General features: G+C 47.5%; 1 protein-coding gene across 3 annotated transcripts; it reads left to right on the plus strand.

Annotated features, from left to right (window-relative positions):
* Window positions 1–969: 969 nt before the first annotated feature.
* MLEC (malectin) lies at window positions 970–19,295 on the plus strand. Of its 3 annotated transcripts, none has more exons than XM_048821444.2 (5): window positions 970–1,112; window positions 8,209–8,387; window positions 10,811–10,987; window positions 11,163–11,220; window positions 12,084–19,295. In XM_048821444.2, the coding sequence occupies exons 1-5, from the start codon at window positions 1,052–1,054 to the stop codon at window positions 12,311–12,313; spliced, it is 705 nt and encodes a 234-aa protein (XP_048677401.1). In that variant the 5' UTR covers window positions 970–1,051; the 3' UTR covers window positions 12,314–19,295. The 3 variants fall into 3 exon arrangements, with proteins under 3 accessions (XP_048677401.1, XP_074976330.1, XP_074976329.1); XM_075120228.1 differs by lacking the exon at window positions 970–1,112 and adding an exon at window positions 1,507–1,750; XM_075120229.1 differs by lacking the exons at window positions 970–1,112; window positions 10,811–10,987; window positions 11,163–11,220 and adding an exon at window positions 1,491–1,750.
* Window positions 19,296–20,671: the final 1,376 nt, after the last annotated feature.

The following is a 20,671-nucleotide window of genomic DNA, read 5'->3' on the forward strand; positions in this document are numbered from 1 at the left end:
GAATGCTGCTAACAGGATGTTCTCTGCATCATGATAATAGGATGTAAATTCTATGTCCATACAAATAAAATATATGATTAAGTAAAAAATGGAAATCACATTATTCCCACAAATTACACCTTTCCAGTTTCTCTGCAAATAGAGAAACTAGAGCTGGATGGCTGATGTAAATTAAGGAAAGAGATAGAGAGAAAGAAGGAAAGTGAGACAGCTGGAAGGACAGAGAGAAATGCCAAGAGGTGGGGGAGAAGGGTGTACGTGGGACACCAAGTAAGCACACCCTAATCTAAAAAGTTTTCCTTTGAACATGTACTTGTTTGGTGTGCAGATGTCTTGCAGAAACTGCCCTAGCTGGGGTCATGGGATCTACTTGGCTTCTCGACAGTTTCCATTATGAACCCGGACAAGAATTCCTTTCTTTCATTTAGTGATTGTCTGTGCATAGTGGGGGTTGGGGCCTCCGCTTATGGGTTAAATCAGGGGCTGAGATTAAAAATGTGGCTTCCTAACCTGCCTGCCTCACCCGTGGGCAGGCCCTGAAACGCCAGGCCCCATCTGCCAACTTCTCTTCAGGCACCTCCAGCACCTGCACCCAATGCACCGAACTGGTGATGCTTAAGGAACCGTTTCACAAATGTCCTCCCCCTCCATCAGCAAAAGAAACCAGTCACCCCCTGCACCCTGCCATGGGCTAGATCTTCACCAGGAGCAGAGCTGCTGCACCCAGCACCCGCACGGGGATCCCCCACGCTCAGGCTACGGGGGCCCTGCACCCGCACGGGGATCCCCCTCCCCCCGGGAGAGAGGGGCTCGGGTCTGATAAGAATCGTCATCCCACTGGCAACAGGGACGGGGATTGTTGCCATGGGAACCCTCACAGACTCAGCCACCCGCCTGCTTCCGTTCCGTTGCCTTCCCACAATGCATTATGTTCCAGCCGTGTTGGAGCTTCCTGATTGGAGGGACCCTTGGGAGCGATCTCAGAGAGAGGGGCCGGTCTGGCCCGGGAGTGAGGGGACGTTGCGTTGCCGTGTTCCTCCTCTGTGTCCCAATGGTCGCGCCCAAGGAGCCCGGCCCGGTCGCGGAGAAGCGTCTCCCACTTCGGGCAAGTGGTGCGTTCCGTGTCCCCCCTCCCGAGCGGATGGTAAAAGCCTAGAGAGAGGAGGAACCTATCACCCGCTCGGGAATAGGAGACGTTCGGGGGAGGGCGGGAGCGTGGGTTTGTACCACTCCCTGCACATGGTGCGCTCCAGTCCCCGCTCCCCCGGCCTTTGCCAGCCCAACAGCCTTAGCCGCCTGGTACCTGCTTATCTCTCAACCAAACTTGCTATCCTGGCTCGTTCCTATTGGCTCTTCGTTGTATTAATATACAAATATGGTGACTCCAATACCCAATGGCAGACGGGCAGGTAGTTAGCATTCAAGACCACGGGTGGTGACTGGTTGGCTGGTCTCCAGCCGTCTGGCCAGCGGGTTCGGCTGCCCCCTTGCCGCGGCAGGAAGAGGAGGGCGGCATGGGCGGCGGGGCGGGGCTGCGCTGAGCTGAGCAGGAGCCGGGAGCCGGAGATGGGGGCGGCCGGGGCCCGCTGGGCGCCTGGGGCGGCTCTGGTGCTCGCGGCCCTGCTGGGGGCCTCGGGAGCCGGCCTGGCCGACAACGTGATCTGGGCAGTGAACGCGGGCGGCGAGGCCCATGTGGACGTGAACGGCATCCACTTCCGCAAAGACCCGCTCGAGGGCCGGGTGGGCCGAGGTGAGGCCCCGGGCGGAGGGAGCCGGAGGCCTGGCCACGTCCCGCCTCCCTCCGACCTGTTCTCGTCATCTCCTCTGAGCTCCCGCCGGGCCCTTCCCGCTCCCCCTTCGCCCCGCAGGCCCCGTCCTGCCGCGCTGCCCCGCCAGCGCGACCAGCCCGGCCTGTGGCACCCGCCGCCCACTCTGCGCGCGGCCCGGGCCCGGGCCCGGTCCCGGTCCCGGTCCCGGTCCGGGGGGCTCCGTGCCATGCGGCGGGCGGCGTGAGGTGGTGATAGGCGCGCGTCTGGAGGGCACTTAACCCTCCCCCTCGGGGCTCAGCCGGCACCCCCCGGCTGCCCGCCGCGCCCCGTGGCGGGCTCGGTGAGCGCTAGGAGCAGGGGCTAACGGGGCCGTCTGGAGCCGGGCTAGACGCTTTCCCGCGCCCCTGGCCGGGGCTGTTTGGAGGCTTCTGGCTCAGGTGCGGACCGGGGCCTGCTGCCCACGGCCCCTAGCCAGGTATCTCTCAAAGGAGGACTAAAGGGGCGACTCCATCCGTCTAGGACTTCGGAGTCCTGCTGGCTTGGGCCAGTCAGCACTGGATGGCCGGGGACCGTGAGCAAGCCCTGGGGGGCTAAACTCCCGGGTGCGGCAGCCTTACATGTCCTCAGTGCCCTAGGTTAGCCCGCCACCCCTTTTGCCTTGTTTGTCCCCTCCTGCTTCCTCCTGGCCTCTCTCCTCACCTCTTCCTTTCCCCATCTGGAGCCCTTGGCTGCAGGGTGAGGGGCTCCTCTGGAGGAGTTCCCTATCACAGCAGTTCTTGTCTCCAGTCACCCAGCAAGTGGTGAACCCTCCTCTTATCTGTTAAAGTGATCAAGGTTCCCCTGCCCCTCCGCTTCTCTTTGACTTGGTTGCCATTTTCCTGTTGATAGCCTCAGCACTTGCCATGCTGGGTACCCATTCTGCTCCTTCCTTCCCTGTTCTGTAACTTCCAGTCACAGGGAGGAGGATTTTTGTTAGGGGGGTGAAGAGAGACTGGTACTCTTTAGTACCTTGTCACATGCTGTGAGCCATGTGGCAATGGAAGGCTACTCCCAGCACTGTGCCCTTCCTTCTCTCTAGATGAGGAAGGGGACTGGGCTGATAGTGCTTTTGAACTGCATGTGAACTTGTATAACACTCAGAGCTACCTGTTCCTGCCACCATGACACACTCTGGCCAGGTGCATACACGAGAGCACCTGTTTGTAGAGATGCAGAGTCTGACTTTACAGCATGTGCTCTGTTTCAGCAGGCAGGGGAGAACAGTTGGGAGGTTGGTGTCTTCCACCTCTGATTATGTCATGAGTCTAGCATGTGATCCTAACTGAGCAAAAGTTGCTTATTTGTTCATATCTGAATAGCTGCACTCTTCTTGAATGCTAGGGCATTAGTGTCTGTCTCATTGAGAAGAGTCTAGATCTAACTTCTGAGAGGGTAGCCTCCAATGGGGGAGAGAGAAAGAAAATGAGCACTCTAGGGACCCTGCATCAGACCTCACAGGAGCAGACTGTTTGAGCTCTCTGTGTTGTCCATCAGAAAGCTGTAAATATTAAAGTGATACTTATCAGCAACAAGAACTTTAAAAGCGGCAAAGAGTCCTATGGCACCTTATAGGCTAACAGACGTATTGGAGCATAAGCTTTCGTGGGTGAATACCCACTTCGTTGGATGCAGCTTTAAAAGAAGTTATTTAGCTTCTGTTTAACAAGGCCTGGGGTGGGGGGATGCCCACAGGAGGTGATAGACTACTATGTTGGCTGTAGCCTGCAAAACTGACTTGCAAAAAAAACACCTCTCTGTTGAGCATGCCCAGTGTCTCACCTGAAATATGGTAACTCCCTGCTAACTGGATGAGACTTGCAGGGTTTTGCCTTGTGAAACTTCAAGTTCTCTGCTTTAGATTTAAGGAATGTCATCTGAGGGGGAGTCCTGTCCTTATGGACTGAAGTGGAACTTACTATTGAAAGGTGATGCCAGTTTGGTAGCCTGACCACTGAACAACATGCAGCAACTTGCTTTTTCCAGAGAAAGACTCCAGTTTCCTCAGCAGGGGCTGTAAGTTTGAAGCCCAGCTGGGAACAGTCTCAGTGAGACAAGCACAGGGTTCAGGCACTTTCCACAGCTGAACTGCATGTTGTATGGTGGCAGCACCCATTACCCAATGATGGAATTCTACCAGGAGCAGCAGGGCTGAGCACCTGCTGGTGAATGAGGAACCCTAGTACCTATTGCATGGGAGGTCACGGTAAATGAAAATGTGGCTGTTGGATCCCCCACCATTTCTGGCAGCGTTCTACATTAGCTGTGCCCTGGGCGAAGGCAGTAAATGGGGATACACTAGTATGGGGTATGTGCCACTGTTGTAGCTGCTGAAGCAGTGAAATCAAAAATCCACCAGAGGGTGTAGGACATAGAGTATGTTGCAGCTGCACTTTGGATCCCCAGTTCTAGGGTAGGGGAGGAGCCAGTCAGCTCTTAAGCCTCCTGAAGTGAGATGCTGGTTTCTTTATCTGCCCACAGCATGAATAATGTCTGCTGCAGTTTCCACGGTATGCATCTGATGAAGTGAGCTGTAGCTCACGAAAGCTCATGCTCAAATAAATTGGTTAGTCTCTAAGGTGCCACAAGTACTCCTTTTCTTCTTGGGAACCAAGTTACAGTTCTCCTTTGCCCACTTCTGGATGTTCTAATATGATGATGGCTGAAGGTAAAGACCACGATCCCTGTCTAGTCAGGTACTGTGACACACAGCGTCAAACACTGCGATCCAGATTCAGGCTGTGTCTACACTGCACACCTTACAACGGTACAGCCGTGCCACTGCAGCTGCGCTGTTACAAGGTAAGCAGTGTAGCTGCTCTTTATCGCAGGTAGAGCGCTCTCCTGGCAACAAAATAAAATCACCCCCAAAAAGGGGAAGTAGCTTCATTGGTGGGAGAGCAGTTCCTGCCGAGGAATCGCTGTCCACACAGATGCTTTTTGTCGTTAAAACTTTTGTCATTCAGGGGGGTGTTTTTTCACACCCCTGAGTGATAAAAGTTTTAACAACAAAAGTGTAGTGTAGACAAAGCCTCAGTGTTGCAGATGCTGCTGGACTTCTAAAGCCTTGTCTGTGGTGTGGAAATTGCCTGCTGCTAATGGTGGCAGCACAATATCACTTAGCAGCAATTGTGACAAAGGACTGTGTTAAGATACACCCATTATTAGCAACAAGTACCTCTTGTGGTGCAGACAAGGTGAATTACCCATTCAAGGCTTGAGTCTCCTGCCTATCACTGCTAGAGCTGCAACATACAGTATTGATGCAGCTCTCCTTGCAGTGATGGTGTCACTACTTACACAGTGCCCTAGATGTGGTTGGCCCTTCACACACAAGTAATAGCCCAGAGGAATTTACCATTTAAATGTGTGTACTCTGTAAAGCTTATAAGCTTTTAGTTTGCCCCACCAAAGGCTTATCTGCTGGTGACCTGTATTTCACTAGCTGTAGGTGTTCAAATATCATTATTAATTTTGAGGGGAGGCTGACCTACAACTGTATGATTAACACTTGCAGATGCAACCTGGAGGAGAATGCTAATCTGGAGAAAAAAAAAAAAAAAGGTTCCCTTTCAAACTGCAGCAGTTTTGTGGTTTGCTCCTCCCAAAAGAGTGTTTGTTCATGGTGCCTCACTGAACAGCAGCCTGTTACAATAACCCTGCTGCAACCACAGTGCCCGGCTCAGCAAGTAAGACTTTAACCCATGAACTCAACTGCTATCTTGCTTCTCCCTCAACGGTTTTTATTACACCATCATTTTGGTTCCCTCAGTTACTCATTCTGCTCCCACTTGTGTAGATGGGCAGGTAATGGCTGCAGCAGAAATCCTGCTGCTGATGGTTTAAAAGTCCTGGGATGGTATTTTAGGGTTGTTTCCCTCAAACCTCAAATTCCGATCCTGGGACTTTAGGGAGAAAGTATAGCTAAGGGATTTATAGCATATCCAGATGCCAAACAAATGAAGATAGTGGCTACTTTTGTTACTTTTAATGTGCAATGGTTTGTTTCTGTCTTGGTGCTTCAGTCATTCTTCACCATAACTAAAATACAGCTAATTCAGATCCACTTCCATTGCATCATACAGAACTGCAGTATACAAATTTAACTAATCATTTGTGTGATTGGATGAATTCACTCAGATGGTCGCTATCCCAGCCTGATGACAAACTTCGTTTCGCTGCAGGCTTGTCTCTAACCTGCAGCATTAAATAGGAGTTGAGCTAGTGTTTATGAGCTATTTGGACTACTATAATTAGTTAACTTGTAGCTGGAAAAAGGGATGTATTTACATCAGGATGTGAAAACAGTGAGAGCTCTTCACCTCCTGTGGTTCTGATGATCAAGCCCCCATGACCCTCACTTGTGGTTACAGAACAATAGAAGTCTTACCCCAGGGTTCTCACTGTGTAGAACTGGTGTTAGTTTCCTCTCAGTCATTTCCATGGGCTTGGATGTAGGTGCTGGGCAACTGGGTAGAGCTTTTGGCTTACTCTGCATTGGCCAACCCAAACCAATGTCTGTTTCCATGGAAATGGGAGTGGAAATAGTAACTGTCAGCTGACATCTAAATGCTAGATCAGCTTTCACTGCTGACTGGAAGTGCCAGTTGTGCAGATGCCATCCAGAGTCTCCCCTATTCCATCCGATGGGAATAGCATTTTAGATTGTAAGCTCTTTAGGGCTTATGCCAACTTACGGGTTTGTAGAGTGCCCAGTACAATAGGGCCCTAATGCTGATTGAGGCCCCTGATTTCCATTATGATACAGATATTAAACAAGGAAGGGCAAACAAGTATTTAACCTCCATGATTGCTTCAGATACCAGCACAGCTAGAAGCATTCTTCAAAGATTCTTCATTGTGTGGTGTACGGATAACTGAAGTAAAGACTCACTGCACGCATGTGGCTCTGATGTATACCCCATGAAATCGTATGAGATAGTTTGCATGGTCATCAGAGCCCTCGGGTGCGCACATTCTTATTGATTCAGGTTCCCTGTGTAGTGTTTGAAGGATTATTAGCAAGAAGAAAGGGGTTTTATTAAGATCCCTCTAATACACGCAACACTCTCCCAGCCTGTATGTTTTCTCTTAGATGGAACATGGCTTTTGTAATTAGGTTTTTAATTTCAAGTCAGTTGCAGGAGATGGGATTATATTTTCTGAGGTAACTCAGTTCTAAATTGACTTCATTTCATTTGTGCACTGCATCATGTTGGTTAAAACATTAGAAGTTCTAAGGGCATGTCTACATTTACCTGCGGAGCAATCAATCCAGGAGGGGTTGATTTATCGTGTCTCGTGAAGATGCAATAAATCGACTGCCGAGCGCTCTTCAGTTGACTCCGGTACTCCACTGGAGCGAGAGGCGCAGGTGGAGTTGATGGGGGAGCGTCAGCCGTTGACTTACCGCAGTGAAGACACCGCGGTAAGTAGATCTAATACGTCAACATCAGCTACGTTATTCATGTACCTGAAGTTGCGTAACTTAGATTGATTTCCCCCCAACCCTGCAAGTGTACACCAGGCCTAAGTGCTCTTTCTTTAGAGAAGTCTGAACTCTTGGCCAAGTCCTCTGATGGTGTAGGCCTGGCTTGACATAGGTGAGGCCTTATTTCTTGGGAGACAGGATTAGGGAGGTAAATGGATCAGCGGGCTGGAAACAGAATGTCTGTACTAGCTAAGATAAGGGGAACACGCAGGGAACCATGTACAATGGACGGGATAACAAAGGATAAGATAAACCTGGAATGTAAGTTGAGGTAAAGAGTAAGTTATGCATGGACAGTGCGTGCTGTACAGGGTTTGGTTCCTACAGAGTGATTTAAGCCATCCCAAAATGTGTGATGCAGTGTAATTTGTAAACATATATAAAGGAAGATATTTGCTGTATACACATCCCCTATCTTTGAGTCTGATCAATGTAGCTTTACTATATGCCAAATAAAGGAAGCTGAGAAATGACACTGGAGTCGAACTGAGATCTTGGGGAACCAAGTGGAAGAGGTCTCGGGGGAACCCCAACACACCCAGTCGTGAAATAGGACTTCGTCTCTGCTAACTGGCCTGGAAATGGTTGCTCTTCAGAACTGTGTTTCTGTAGGATTCAGTTTTCCTCAGGTTCTGGGTTTCCTCCAGCCACTGCTCAACCTGCCTCCCCTTCTGATGTACTGAATTCAAAAAAAGTATGGCTGTTGGTAAAGTGGGGTTGGGGACACTTGAAAGAAAGTAGTGCCCCTCTTCTCTGCGCCCCCCCCCCATTGGTCAGAATTAGGGGGGACTATGGGGCCTCAAGAGAATTGGTCCTCTTGCAGGTGCTTGGAGGTTGTTTATAGAGTTGTCTTCTGCCGATGCCGCAGAAGTTAATCCTTGCATTCTTGTTGATTTTATATTTGGAACCCAGCCTCTGACTATGGTATGAAGCTGCCAATCTTGCGGTCCAACACAGAGGATCAGATTCTGTACCAGACTGAGCGTTACAACGAGGAGACCTTTGGGTATGAAGTCCCCATCAAGGAGGAGGGTGACTACGTTGTGGTGTTGAAGTTTGCTGAAGTCTATTTTGCACAGTCCCAGCAGAAGGTAAGCTAAGTCTACCCCTGACCCAGGATCCTTACTTGGTTATCTCTGATGATGCTAATTTCTGTCTAGGGCTGTGTATGCCAGGTTCCTGTGACATCCTTTTGGGGAGTTCAGGACGAGAATCGCCTTGTTACCCCCTGCGGAGGGTGAGAGTCTCATGGGAGCTAACCTCTGCGTCAGTTCCCTACACTCTGGTCTGCTAACCACCCAAACAGCCTCCTCAAAAGCTTTGCCAGCCTTTGCTTTGCCTTACAGGTAAACCTCAGGTGCACTTCACTGCCCGAAACTCCATGTGGAGTGTTCCTCTGCAGTATCCAGCCCCTGTCACTGGACAGTCACAGAAATTACCAAGTCTTCTGTCTCTAAAGAGGCATATTACACACTCAGCTGAGGATTCACCCTTAACAGCATTCAGATGAATTTATAGCAAAACCAAGAATAAGTGTATTTGGAACAGAGATGTAAGTGATACTGAGTAAAGATAGTGGAAACAGATATGGTTACGAACAAAATATTAACATGCTTCTAAGAGTCTAACCATAACTTTAGTGAGCTATAGTCCTTTGGCTGAAGCATTTTTCTTACCCTCAAAGTCCTTTCACAAAGTTTATGGATTTTCAATTAAACCAGGATCCAGATTTTTCCTGAATCTCCCCTCTACCAGGTGTGTGTCTCAGTGAAATGAGTCCCCAGAGACTCCAGCAAATCTTTGAAGTGTATTCTTTTGAAGGGTAACCCTAGATAAAGTTCTTGTTCCCTGCTGGCATGCATGTGCTGTGTTGTTCATGATGTCTTTCTCATCCTTTTGTTAATTTGCCTTTCCTTTGACTTAATATGCAAATGAAGGTTGCTTATGTTGGCTTTTACCATGCTCGGTTTACATTGGAGAATTAGGCAGACAGGTTAATCAGTATTCCTTTGTCTAGGAACACCTTGTTTATCAGTCATGCCTGCTTTGCTGGGTTTAGACATATTTTCAGTATACACCTGCCATTTCTTAATTGTTCTTAATGATTATGATGACCAGTATGATATAAGTTTTCATTTGATACCTTACAGGACATTTCTTTATAGATAAATACCATGACTGGAATAGTGAGTTTGTCAGGCCTGATAGTTGCTGTTACATGACTGTGAACCCTTTGCCAGTGGGCATTAAGGGGCTCTTAGGGTCACAGCTCCCCTCTGCCTTCTTGCACATCACCATCTGTTATGTGTTTTATATATATGGGTAGGAGTAGCCACAGAATGGGATAAAAGAAATGTACTGAGGGTTACAGTCCTCTCTAATGTAACTCCACTGACCCCAGTGGAGTTGCCCCAGGGATGAACTTGTTTCTAAGGATGCATTCCAAAGTGATACTGAGCTCCCATATCAATTTCTAATATAAAGTAGAGCTGGATGTACTTGTTTGTGAAGTCATGTCTTCAACTGACTTTATATAGCGAAATGTGACTGACGCTAGACTTTTGTATAACACCTTTCTTCTGGAGACATCAAAGCACTTAATGATTCTTGCCCACCTTTGTAATTCCCATTTTGCAGTTGGGAAAACTGAGGCACACGGGGGTCAAGGCCACACAATAAGTCAATGGAAGAGCTAGAATTAGAACCCTACTTCTGATTCCTAGTCTTGTTCCTTGTCCACTGTACCATGCTGCTTCCCTATGTGGTGATTATTTTAAGCAGCAACATTGGTTGTAGAGGCTGATCAGAAGGATGGAAATAATTGGATGTGAACAGGAGGCTCTCCTGACAAAATAGAGTTCTGTAGGATTTAAGGACTAACCTACTTCCTTTATGCAGTTGTGATGGTATCCCAGGCTATGAGTGATGCTTGAGTCACTGCAGCCCAGAGATTAGCTTCCGTTCTGTTAGCTGTTCAATCTCTTTACCTAACTCATCCCCTTCCTTCTGCCTCTGGTCTCATCAACATTTGTTTCTTTCCCTCGTGTCTCTCCTTCCCCTGTTTTACCACCAGACTACTGGGATTGAAAAGCCAAGAGCACAATTTTCAGAGGTGCCGAGCACTAACAGCTCCCACTTGAGTCAACAGGAGGTGTGGGTGCATGGTACTTCTGAGGATAGGGCCTAATAAAACTCCCTACAGTCCTCAGTACTGTACAGTAGTTATGGAGATGTGTTAGAGGCAGGATACAGGTTTGTGTATTTGAAACCATTTTTAAAGGGCTTAAATGTTTAACTTCAGTGGTCTATTTTTGGGCTATGGGTTCTTCTCAACAAGGGGGTGGAGACAGCTTGCCATATGCACAGAGAATCTGCATTGGTTCGGTGGCACGTGCAATAATACCTCTTATCTCCCGGGCTTTGTAACAAGCACAGACTGTTTCTGTCCTGTCCCCTCTCAGTCATGTGTCTGGTTCCCCTCTGATACTCTCCGCAATCTCTTCCACCCCTGAAGGTGTTTGATGTGCGCTTGAATGGCCACGTGGTGGTGAAGGACTTGGACATTTTTGACCGAGTTGGACATAGCACAGCTCACGACGAGATCATTCCCATCAGCATCAGAAAGGGGAAGCTGAGTGTCCAGGGAGAGGTTTCCACATTCACAGGGAAGCTCCACATTGAGTTTGTCAAGGTAACAAACCCTGGTTAGGGGAAAGCCCCTTCTTTCTCTCTCCTCTCATCTCCACCCAGTCCCTCACACCCTGCCACATAGTGCAGATGTGCATAGGGAGAGGGGAAGTGACTGATGGGTGTGGGTATTCCTTCTTTGACCCTGCAGCATTGACCTTTGCCTTCCCTTTCGCTAGGGATACTATGACAATCCGAAAATCTGTGCACTATACATCCTGCAAGGAACAGTGGATGGTAAGTTTTTTTTCACAATAATCCTTCAAGACTTTTTAGCTTGGAGGCAACTCATGGCCTTTTAAACCATGTGTAAAGCACTCTCCATATAGTGGCAGCCTTAACTGACCTGTCTCACCCAGGCCCATCTCCCTCTGCTGTCCCCTGTGAAGTTTTGTCCTAGCACATCACAAGTGTGATGTCATGATTTCAGCTATTTAAATGTGAAATTTCACGGTGTTGTAATTGTAGGAGTCCTGACCCAAAAGAGAGTTGGGGGAGGGTCGCAAGGTTGTTACGGGGGCCTGTGGTACTACTACCCTTACTTCTGCGCTGCTGCAGGTAGCAGCACCGCCTTCAGAGCTGGGCGGCCGGAGCGTGGCAGCTGTTGGCCAGGCACCCAGCTCTGAAGGCAGCACAGAAGTAAGGGTGGCAATACCATGATCCCCCCTAAAATAACCTTGTGACCCCCCCAGCATCTCCCATTTGGGTCAGGACCCCCAATTTGAGAAACATTGGTCTCCCCTGTGAAATCTCGTCTTTTGTGAGCTTTTACCATCTACTGTACAGATTTCACAGGGGAAGACGGGATTTCACGGTCCGTGATGCGTTTTTCATGGCCACAAATTTGGTAGGGCCTTATTCATATACTAATATTTGCTTCACAAGCTGAGAGTGGAGCCATGAAATCATCTTCATGAATGAGGGTGCTTGTATTGGAGTGGAGCCCTGGCAATGTGGGACTGTACCAGTCTACGGGATGCCCCATGTGCCCTGTTCCAGCTGGCTGGGTGTGGGATGAGACAGCTTGAGTCAATTGCCTGTTGGAATTCTCACGGCTCCTTGCAGCGTTCACAATGGTGAATTTCTTTTTCTTCCAACAGACGTTCCAAAGCTGCAGCCTCACCCTGGCCTGGAGAAAAAGGAGGATGAGGAAGATGAAGAAGAATACGATGAAGGCTCCAGCGTTAAAAAACAGGCCAATAAGAACCGGGTTCAGTCAGGCCCCCGGACACCAAACCCCTACGCCTCGGACAACAGCAGCCTCATGTTCCCTATATTGGTGGCCTTTGGTGTCTTCATTCCTACCCTCTTCTGCCTTTGCCGGTTGTGAGGGCAAGCCCCATGCAGAGATGCAGTGGCAGGGGCCGCAGGCCAGGAGGAAAGGAGTCGGACCAGATGCGGTTGCTTTCAGTTTCTCCATATTTTTCATAATTTAAGGGAAAAAAGTTCATTTGGAATGAACGGCAGGTACAGGTAAAGGGGGGAGTTTGCCTTCCCCCAGCCAGCGAGCAGCGAGGCCTTCGCTTCCCCTGTTGCACCATAAGCAGCATCCCTTCCTCTTCGGGGCACTTGAGATTAAACTGGATTCTTGCTGTCTGTCTGGGCTGTAGGAAGCTGATGCTGGCGAATTTTGGTCCATATCCCGCACGGAGAGGAAGCTGCATGATCCAAATGCTGTACCCTTATCCAGGTGGATAATTGGTCCCAGCTTAAGAAGCTAAGCAGGGAAGCACTCTCTGAATGTTGCCTGGAAAAACAGCCTTTGAAGTGAGATCTGGATGTGTGCTTTGGTCAGAAGTGTGCACAGATGTTCTGGTGCCTTTGGGTGACTAACAATTATGGGAAAAAGAGACTGGCTTTTCCACAGCTACCTGAATGTGTGTAACTAAATGCACGATACTTCTCTGTCCTAAAGATACACAGGCTCAGACTTGCTGATGGGTCTCCAGGAAAGGTTCCAACTTTAGAGTGAGTTGCAAAAAGAGCTGAGGGGATTATTCGGCCTGATTTTCTGCACCAGTTGGGAGAGACTTTCCTAGTTTGATAATTGTGTAATGTTAGATCGTTGCTGCAGGGGTTCTGCTGTGACCTGCAATAGGCTGGCTTTTTGCTGCAGTGTCTCTGCCCCAGATGTGTTTGGTTTCTATATCAGTTGTGGCTTTTATTTCCTTTTAAATATTTTTCTTCACAATGGCTCACTTCAATCCCCATCCCATCTTGCCCTCTCTAGTGTACAATGTCTCGCCTGGAGGGGCTGAGAACCAGGTGACCAAAAAAAATGGAGGCTCTGAGCCCCCAATGCTTGTGTATCCCTGCTATGATCAATAGTCTGGCAGCCATGAGACAGAGCAGTGCCACCCTTCAAGTACTTTCCAATGACCCTCTAATCCTTCTGCATCAGCTGCATTGATCTGATTCAGTCTGCAGTAATGTGAGATTGAAGTCTGTATCTACCATTAACTATCTTGCATAGGCTTTGGAATATCAGGATGTGCCTAAGAATTAGATGCTGGCAAGTGCCAAGGAGCCCAGCCTCTCAGTCCTGTAGGATGAGCATGTCCATCCATTGTGGAGAATCTGAAATAGATGGAAACTGCTGTAGATCAGTCTGGTCAGCTTCCGTGGTCACCTGATGATAGGTCTGAGCTACCCTGTTCACTTTCCCCCACTGTTAGCTTAGCAAGTGGACTCTGGACCTGCATGAAGAGCATGTGTTCTCTGAGTGGGGTGGCAGGAGAGGCTGCTTCACTCTGGATCTGAGTCTGGTGTAATCAGGAGAGCAGTGTGGAAAACAAAAGCCTGCAATGTGGAATCCACACACTCTTCCTGATCTGAAACTGGAGGTCCTTGGGCAGCTGGCATCAGTTAAGATCTGAATCTGCAAGGTGCTGAGCAGCTTCAGTTCCCATTGGCTTATGGGAATTGGCTGCACTCCCTTCCTCACAGGAAGTGCCCAGCACCTTGTACAGCCATTGTAAAGGGTATTCTTTGGAGCTTAAGTCTTGAGGCACCAGCCTTGTCAGCTTTCATTCTAATAACATTCATCCTCTGGATCCTCAGGGCAGAATTCTCTTTGCCTTGGGCTAAATCTGTTTCTTCTGAAAAGCATCTCATCTGCTTCATACCATGTAGCTTGACTAAGTAATCCCCCTGCTGCTCCTGCCTGGATTCTGACTTTTCCTATCAATTGCTTTTGAGCACACTTGTATGTAGCTGCTCAACTCACACCTGGCCTTTAGATAAGCTACACAGAGCCTCTTGGTGAAGGGTCAGCAGAGCTCTGAGTAGTCCATTTACAGCAGCTAAGGCATTTACTTTCTTCCTATTAATTTTCAAGCTGTGGAAAGTGTTGCCCAGCCATGATTGCCAAGACAGGAGCTAGGGGCACTGTCAGAACATTGGTCCCCAAAGCAGCCATGTTTCTGAGCAAGTGCATTGCTGCTTTGTGTTTAACCAAAATTCTGACTCTGTAAGTCTAGTGCAGAATATAGGATCCAACTGAGCTTTCTCCCATTGCTACTGTCTGTCACTAATGCACACACAAGCAGTTCAGTTGGTAAAACGGTCAGAGAATGCTTTACCATAATAAAAAACCTACCCACGAGGAGAAGGCCAGCAGTAGATCTCCAGAGCAAGCCAAGCTCTGAAACACTGGGAGGCCTGGGACTAGCAGCTTCATTCAGCTGTGTCTTCCTGGACACTTATCACTCCTAAATGCTTATTTTTTTTTAATGTATGAGTCAATTAAAAAGTTGTATTTTGAGGACATTTTTTATTCCGAGCGGCAATGCCTGAAAAATTTTGTCTAACCTTATGATTTCCCTGGATCTCTTTGGCCATTATCTGATCACTCTAACACACTAGAACAGCACAGGGTTTGGAACCTTAATCAAATAGCAGGAACTTCTTGGGTTCAGCACAAACTGCCCCGATTCATTAGACGAACCAAGAACTTGATCTTGAAAACAACAAGCCTACCAATTGGGGAGTGTGCTCTTCTCTTCCCCTGAGATGCCAGCATTTCTTAGAGACAAGTCTCCTTCTGCACCTCTCAGTCCCTGCACCTTGCACAGCTTGAGCTCAAGGGCCCACATCTAGGATCGTAGGAGTTAGAGACGGATGAGGCCTGTTAGATTAGTCCACTCCTCTGCAAGGCCATGGTAGCTGATCCTCTTCTCTCTCCCCCCTGCACCCTCCCCTTTCTGATAGTAGCAATACACTTGCTCTGTGCTGGACTCCCACCTGAGGATGAAGCAACGTGTCTTTAGGGGTAGCTGGCACAGCATTCGGCTTCTGCTGTGTGTTTCAGCCTATGTTTCTTGAATAAAACTAATTCAGTTTATTTAATTTTTTTAAAAATGGAATATTTTTTGCTCTGTTTACCCATAACTTGGTTATCAAGCCTTATCTTCTGCACTAGGGGTGTGATACTCACATGGGTGTGGGCTCCCTCCCTTAGCTGCTTGCTGGGTCTCCTGGCCCCATGATGGTACTATAATAAAGCAATTTTCCTTTTTGCTTTCCTGTTCCAACCCTTCCCTTCCTGGCAGCTTCGGACTTCGCTTGAAGGATCCTTTTGAGACAAACGAAACACCTGCTTTATTTTATTTTATTTTTTTTTAAATAAGGACTCTTGAAGGGTTGGGGTTGCGGGGGTGTGTGTGTGGTGGTTGGAGGGACCCATCCAACATATGAATGGATATTGAGGTCTGATTATGGCTTGCTTTTGCCTAGATCTCTTCTTAGCTGCATCTGCATTTCAGCTGGTTAAGACTGGCAAGAGGTACGCAGCTCAGGGGTGGTGGTTTAGGGCTACTTTATTTTTCTGTTGTTGATATGTTGGAATATCTTATCATTTAGCTGTTGTCTTTCACTGATGTTGGTTTCAATTTGTATTTAGGGATTTGAGCAAATTCAACAGTGTGTCTAGGCCTGTAACTATTAGTGCAGTGTTACTTGTGATGTTACACTGAACCTACATCCCTTCATTGGGGACCCCTAAATCAGCAGGTGAGACTGCTGCATGGCGGAAATGAGTGGAGAATCAGTGATTGCTTCCATGACACGCTTCAAACTCTGGCTGTCTGTTTGCCTTTGGAACATCTGGGCTGCTGTTCTGCTTCCATAAAGGAGGAGCTTTTCCACAGCCTTACGCTCTGTTAGTCTATAATGCAGGCCAGTGCCCTGGGGTTAGGAGACCAGTTAGAAACAACCAAGGTAGTGTAAAAATTCAGTATCACAAACAAAACAGCAGCAGGCAAATACAGACCTGGTTCCTGTGTGTGTCCTTGCAGTAGTGGGCAGGGCGGAGTGAGCACATTCAGGCCACAGCTCAGTGTACCTTGAGAAGCCTGAGGATAGACAGTTGTGTTCTGTGGGACAGATTGTTTAGAAAACAGGTTTAGACAAGTTTTTTTTCTTAAAAACATTTAAAAAAGCAACATGATGATATGGGCTTGACTTGAACCTTCCTAGCCCAGGGTATTCAAACTGCAGGTGGAGATTTAGATTTATGTTTTTCCTCCCTACCTGCTGTGCCTAGGGTGTGGTATCTCAGAATAGCAGGCAGCCTTACACACCTGAGCCTTTCTTCTGCAGTGCAGTTGGGAGAGTGAGGATCTGTTTCATCCTTAACTCTGAATTTTGTGGGGCTTTAGTAGCTTTAAACCAGCCCTGTAACTTTGTACTGTAGTGTTTGTGTGAGTGGAACAAAATCTAACTTTTCCCTGTGGGATTGCAGGTGGAAGCAAGTGGAATGCCAAAGCAAATGCTTATGTTCATTTTTGGTGCCTTTTTGTTGTGGTTTGATCACAAGTCTGTTGGAAGAAGCTTCTGTTTTAAGGAACTTCTGTTTCCTCTTTTAAATCTAACTCCTGGAGGAGACGGTCCCTAATCCAGGCATTTACCCCTCTAACAGCAGGGGGCATTGTCTTACTGTCCTGTGATTCATGCTCTGGAACGTTCTAGCTGAAGTACAGCGCTACTTGTGAATATCCTTGGATACAGTTTCTGGATGCGATAGAGGAACTGGCAGGCTCCTTCAGGTTTGTTCTCGCCAAAGAAACCTCCAGAGGGATGGAGAGCTCCCAGGAAACATTGTGTCCATCTGTCCATTGTTTTCAGGGGCTTGGTGAAAGTTGCAGTCGGATTTTGGGTAGGAGCGTGGCTTCAATCCTGCTTCTGTATCAGTAGCGTAGTTTATGGCATGATGTCAACCCCATCCCACATCAGGAACTTGCTAGCAAAGGGCTTCCCCTAGATTGGCCATTGTGGCAGGGATTCTAAACCAAGAGCAGAATACAGTACTTCATCCCTGGCTTTGCTGTGGTTGAAACTGGACTAGCAGCAACCATGAGAAACATAGTCCAGTTTCAGCTGTAGCCCGCACAGTCCCTTGGGAAAGAGAGAGAACTACTGGAGTCTGCATGGCTCTCGATGTGTAACAGATTCTGAGAAAGTGGTTTGGGACAAAACTTATCTTAAACTCCTGCTAGTAGCAGATGCTCTGCGGCATCTATCTGCTCCTTGTGCCCATTAGGGCAGGAGAGAGACCTGCTTAGTGGGAATCCCAGGGAAAGCAGGGTCTGGAATCTCAGAATCAATTCCACTATCTGGCTCTGCTACATCTCCATGACAAATGCATGCCAAGGTCTAATGGGACTAGGTTTGGGTTTTTTTTTTCACACTTGCCTCTGTTTCCACCAGTTTTTCTCCGGTGATTAATTCTAAATAAGCTTAGGCATGGATTCTTGAGGGGGAATATATAATGTGGGTTGGAACTGAGAACTCCTCCCAGGAAAGGATGGAGCTTAATAAATAGGCCCCAAGTTCCTGATCTTGATGTAACGGTTAGGGGATGCTTCAGACCCACGAAACTTGTGATTATTTCACGTCAGATCTGAACAGACTCATCCCAAGGATATGGTAGCAGGTGTACTTCTGGCATTGGTCTGTGAGGAGGAGAAGGTTGCAGCCAGGGTTCTGTCTTCCTGGACTCTGGCTTACTCAGAGTTTATAGCTGTATATTAAAGAACTATTTCTGAAGAGATCAGGGAAATGCCCTGGGGTGCTCTGTGCCTGGTCTAGTCAATACAACTCTCATTGCTGACATTGGTTTTTATACTCTCCCCCCCCCCCCCCCCAAAAAAAAAGTGTTTTGTTTAAAAAAAAAAAATATACAGAAGTGCTTTCTTCCCTCCCAGAGAGAGTGCTGTCTGCTCAGGAAATGTGAATAATCCATAGCAAACAGCAAAGGCTCAAGAGGCTGTGTGGTAGAGATTTATCCCAGGGAAAGTGGGGAAACAGCAACTCAGACAGGTGTCAAGGGCAGTTTGTAACAAGTCTTGTTTAACCAGAAATTCTGCTTAATGTGTGTGAATCTAGGAAATGCAAAATCTTTGAGCCATAGTTATTTTTTATTCATGTGTGTTAGGGGTGTGCTTATGTGTTCTGTCACAGTGATTCGGTTTTAATCCAAGCATGTTCTGTCAGGATGTTGGAGTGAGTAAAACACCCGCTAGAGGCTTGTTGGTAAACTTGGCCCTGTGCTGCTCCTGGGGACTTCTTGCACTCAAGCGCTTCCTGCTTAAGAAACTAACAAGTCTGTAAGGTGGCTCCAGGCTGCATGAAACAAAAGTAGAGTTCTCAGGGTCTTCAGAGCAGTAGCCTGGATTGCCCAAGGCTTTAGCCCAATTACAGTGACAATATTTGGGTCCCATCTGCACAGCAAATCTTAACTGCGTTGTAAGTGGGTCCTATGACTTGGATATGGTTGTGTAGACAAGGCCTGAATGAGCTGCTTGCATGTCCCTCCTTGCTAGGGGAACATTGGCTTCTTGCAGTCAGCTGATTTGTTGAGTATTAAGAATCACGCAGTTGCAAACTCTACTCAAGGCTGCGAGACTCAAATGACCATGAAGGATATAGCAATATGGGGAGAAATATCTATTTCTTTTGGGGTAATTCTTCGTCTGTATTAGTAATCAGTACTAAAGGATTTTGAAGGAGGATTTTTTTTTTTACTGTCCATTGCTTTGGGTTATAACAACTTGCGGTGACTGTTTGTTTGTATCAATCTTCGGCACTGGGTTAAAAGCACAGATGTCTATTTCTGATTAGACTGGCTTTGCAAAGACTTGTTCTTTTGGGGAAAAGAGCTGGGTGTATGGGTGGGTTATTTTATTTTTGGTACATGTAGCTGTTTATTTTTTAATTTTCCCAGGATGTTTGGTTGAGGGAATGTTCTGAAATTTACTGCCTGGCAGTTTTAACCAGCAGTGTATTAAAGGAAAATAAACAAAATTATATTGTCACTTGGAGCATCTTGTGCTTTTTTTAAAAAAAAAGCTTTACAAAATCCCTCTTTGCTTTGAGGGAAAGAGAATTTGATATCTTGTAACTGTGGTGGGGCTGGGCTCAGACCACTCTGGAGGGTGGATTGGAGGCCACTGATGAGATGCAATTTAAAATCCCACCACTACTTCAACTTGAGTCCTTGAACCCCTGAGGCAGCCATGGCTCTGCTTCTCTCTTCTTCGTGCTTGCTAATGTCTAGCTGTGTTGCAGCTGGGTTATTTCCCCCCCATCTATATTGGATATTGGAGACACTTATTAATATTGTGTAACTAAACTGAAGATGGTGGGTTGTTCTTACTCTATGGTAACTTTTTCCTTTTTCAGGATGATGCTCCAAGGAGTCCTACCAGAGATGACATCCATGGGCCAAAACCATATATCTGAAATACACATTGTTTGCCCCTCCTTTGTCCCCCCCCCCCAAGCTCCATCACCAAGGTCAGCAGCACACACTCACCCCAGTGACTTGTGAACACTTACATATGAGCATTATCAAAAACTAAGAGGAACAATCTTTGTTGGATCCCTTTGTGTTAGGATGTCACTGTGGTGCCTGATAGTAAAAATGACACAGCCCCCCAAGGAGAGGCTGCAGCAGCTGCCACGTGAAATGACTGGGTAGGATTGTCTGACTCAGGACACTGCAGTTAATCTCTGCTATGGATAAATTGTAGTAATTGATGGTAAGATTAGGGAACAGAAGGCTATTGCAGATCTGAAAAGAGGAGAGAAGGCAGGGAGACTCGGGTACAGCAGAGAGCCATGCCTCACTGTCAGCTTCTCCCAACTGCAGTATGGGCCATTTGCTCCTTTGGGTAGAAAAGCTGAGAGTTTACTACATTCTCTTTGAAGCAGCACCAGCTGTTGGCCCAGAGACCTCCTGGAAGTGAATAATAGTTGTGTGTGAGGCTTTACAGAGATGTAGGAAGTCTTGGCTCTGTCCCACACAGCTTACTTCCTCAATAAACATGCTGAGGAAGGATAGGAGGTACAAAAAGCAAAGCCACTCAGCCTGAGGTTGGGTTAAGTACTTTTTTGGAGGCTGGTGTAGTGAGCAAAGGTATCCCAGATTGTAAGTCTGCTGCTGAGTTGGCCCCCTACCAAAATAGAATAGTTATAGGTAGCGTTAAGATCTTGTCACAGGTATTTTTAGTAAAAGTCTGACAGGGCGTGGGCAATAAACAAAAATTCATGGAAGCCTGCGACTTTAGTTATAGGATTCAGACCCCTACTGGCTGAGTGGGCTGGTGCTTGGGAGATCAACAAACCACAACTTGTAACCACTTCATTAAGTGAAATGACTTAACACTGTTTTGTGAAACTACTGCTCCTC

Source organism: Caretta caretta, chromosome 15 (genome assembly GCF_965140235.1).
Source record: "Caretta caretta isolate rCarCar2 chromosome 15, rCarCar1.hap1, whole genome shotgun sequence".
NCBI lineage: Eukaryota > Metazoa > Chordata > Testudines > Cheloniidae > Caretta > Caretta caretta.

Coding starts and splice junctions, on each gene's coding strand:
- MLEC (XM_075120228.1), top strand. CDS start 1,567: ATGGGGGCGGCCGGGGCCCGCTGGGCGCCTGGGGCGGCTCTGGTGCTC. Junction 10,988..11,162: donor TCCACATTGAGTTTGTCAAG/GTAACAAACCCT, acceptor CCCTTTCGCTAG/GGATACTATGACAATCCGAA. Junction 11,221..12,083: donor CCTGCAAGGAACAGTGGATG/GTAAGTTTTTTT, acceptor TTCTTCCAACAG/ACGTTCCAAAGCTGCAGCCT.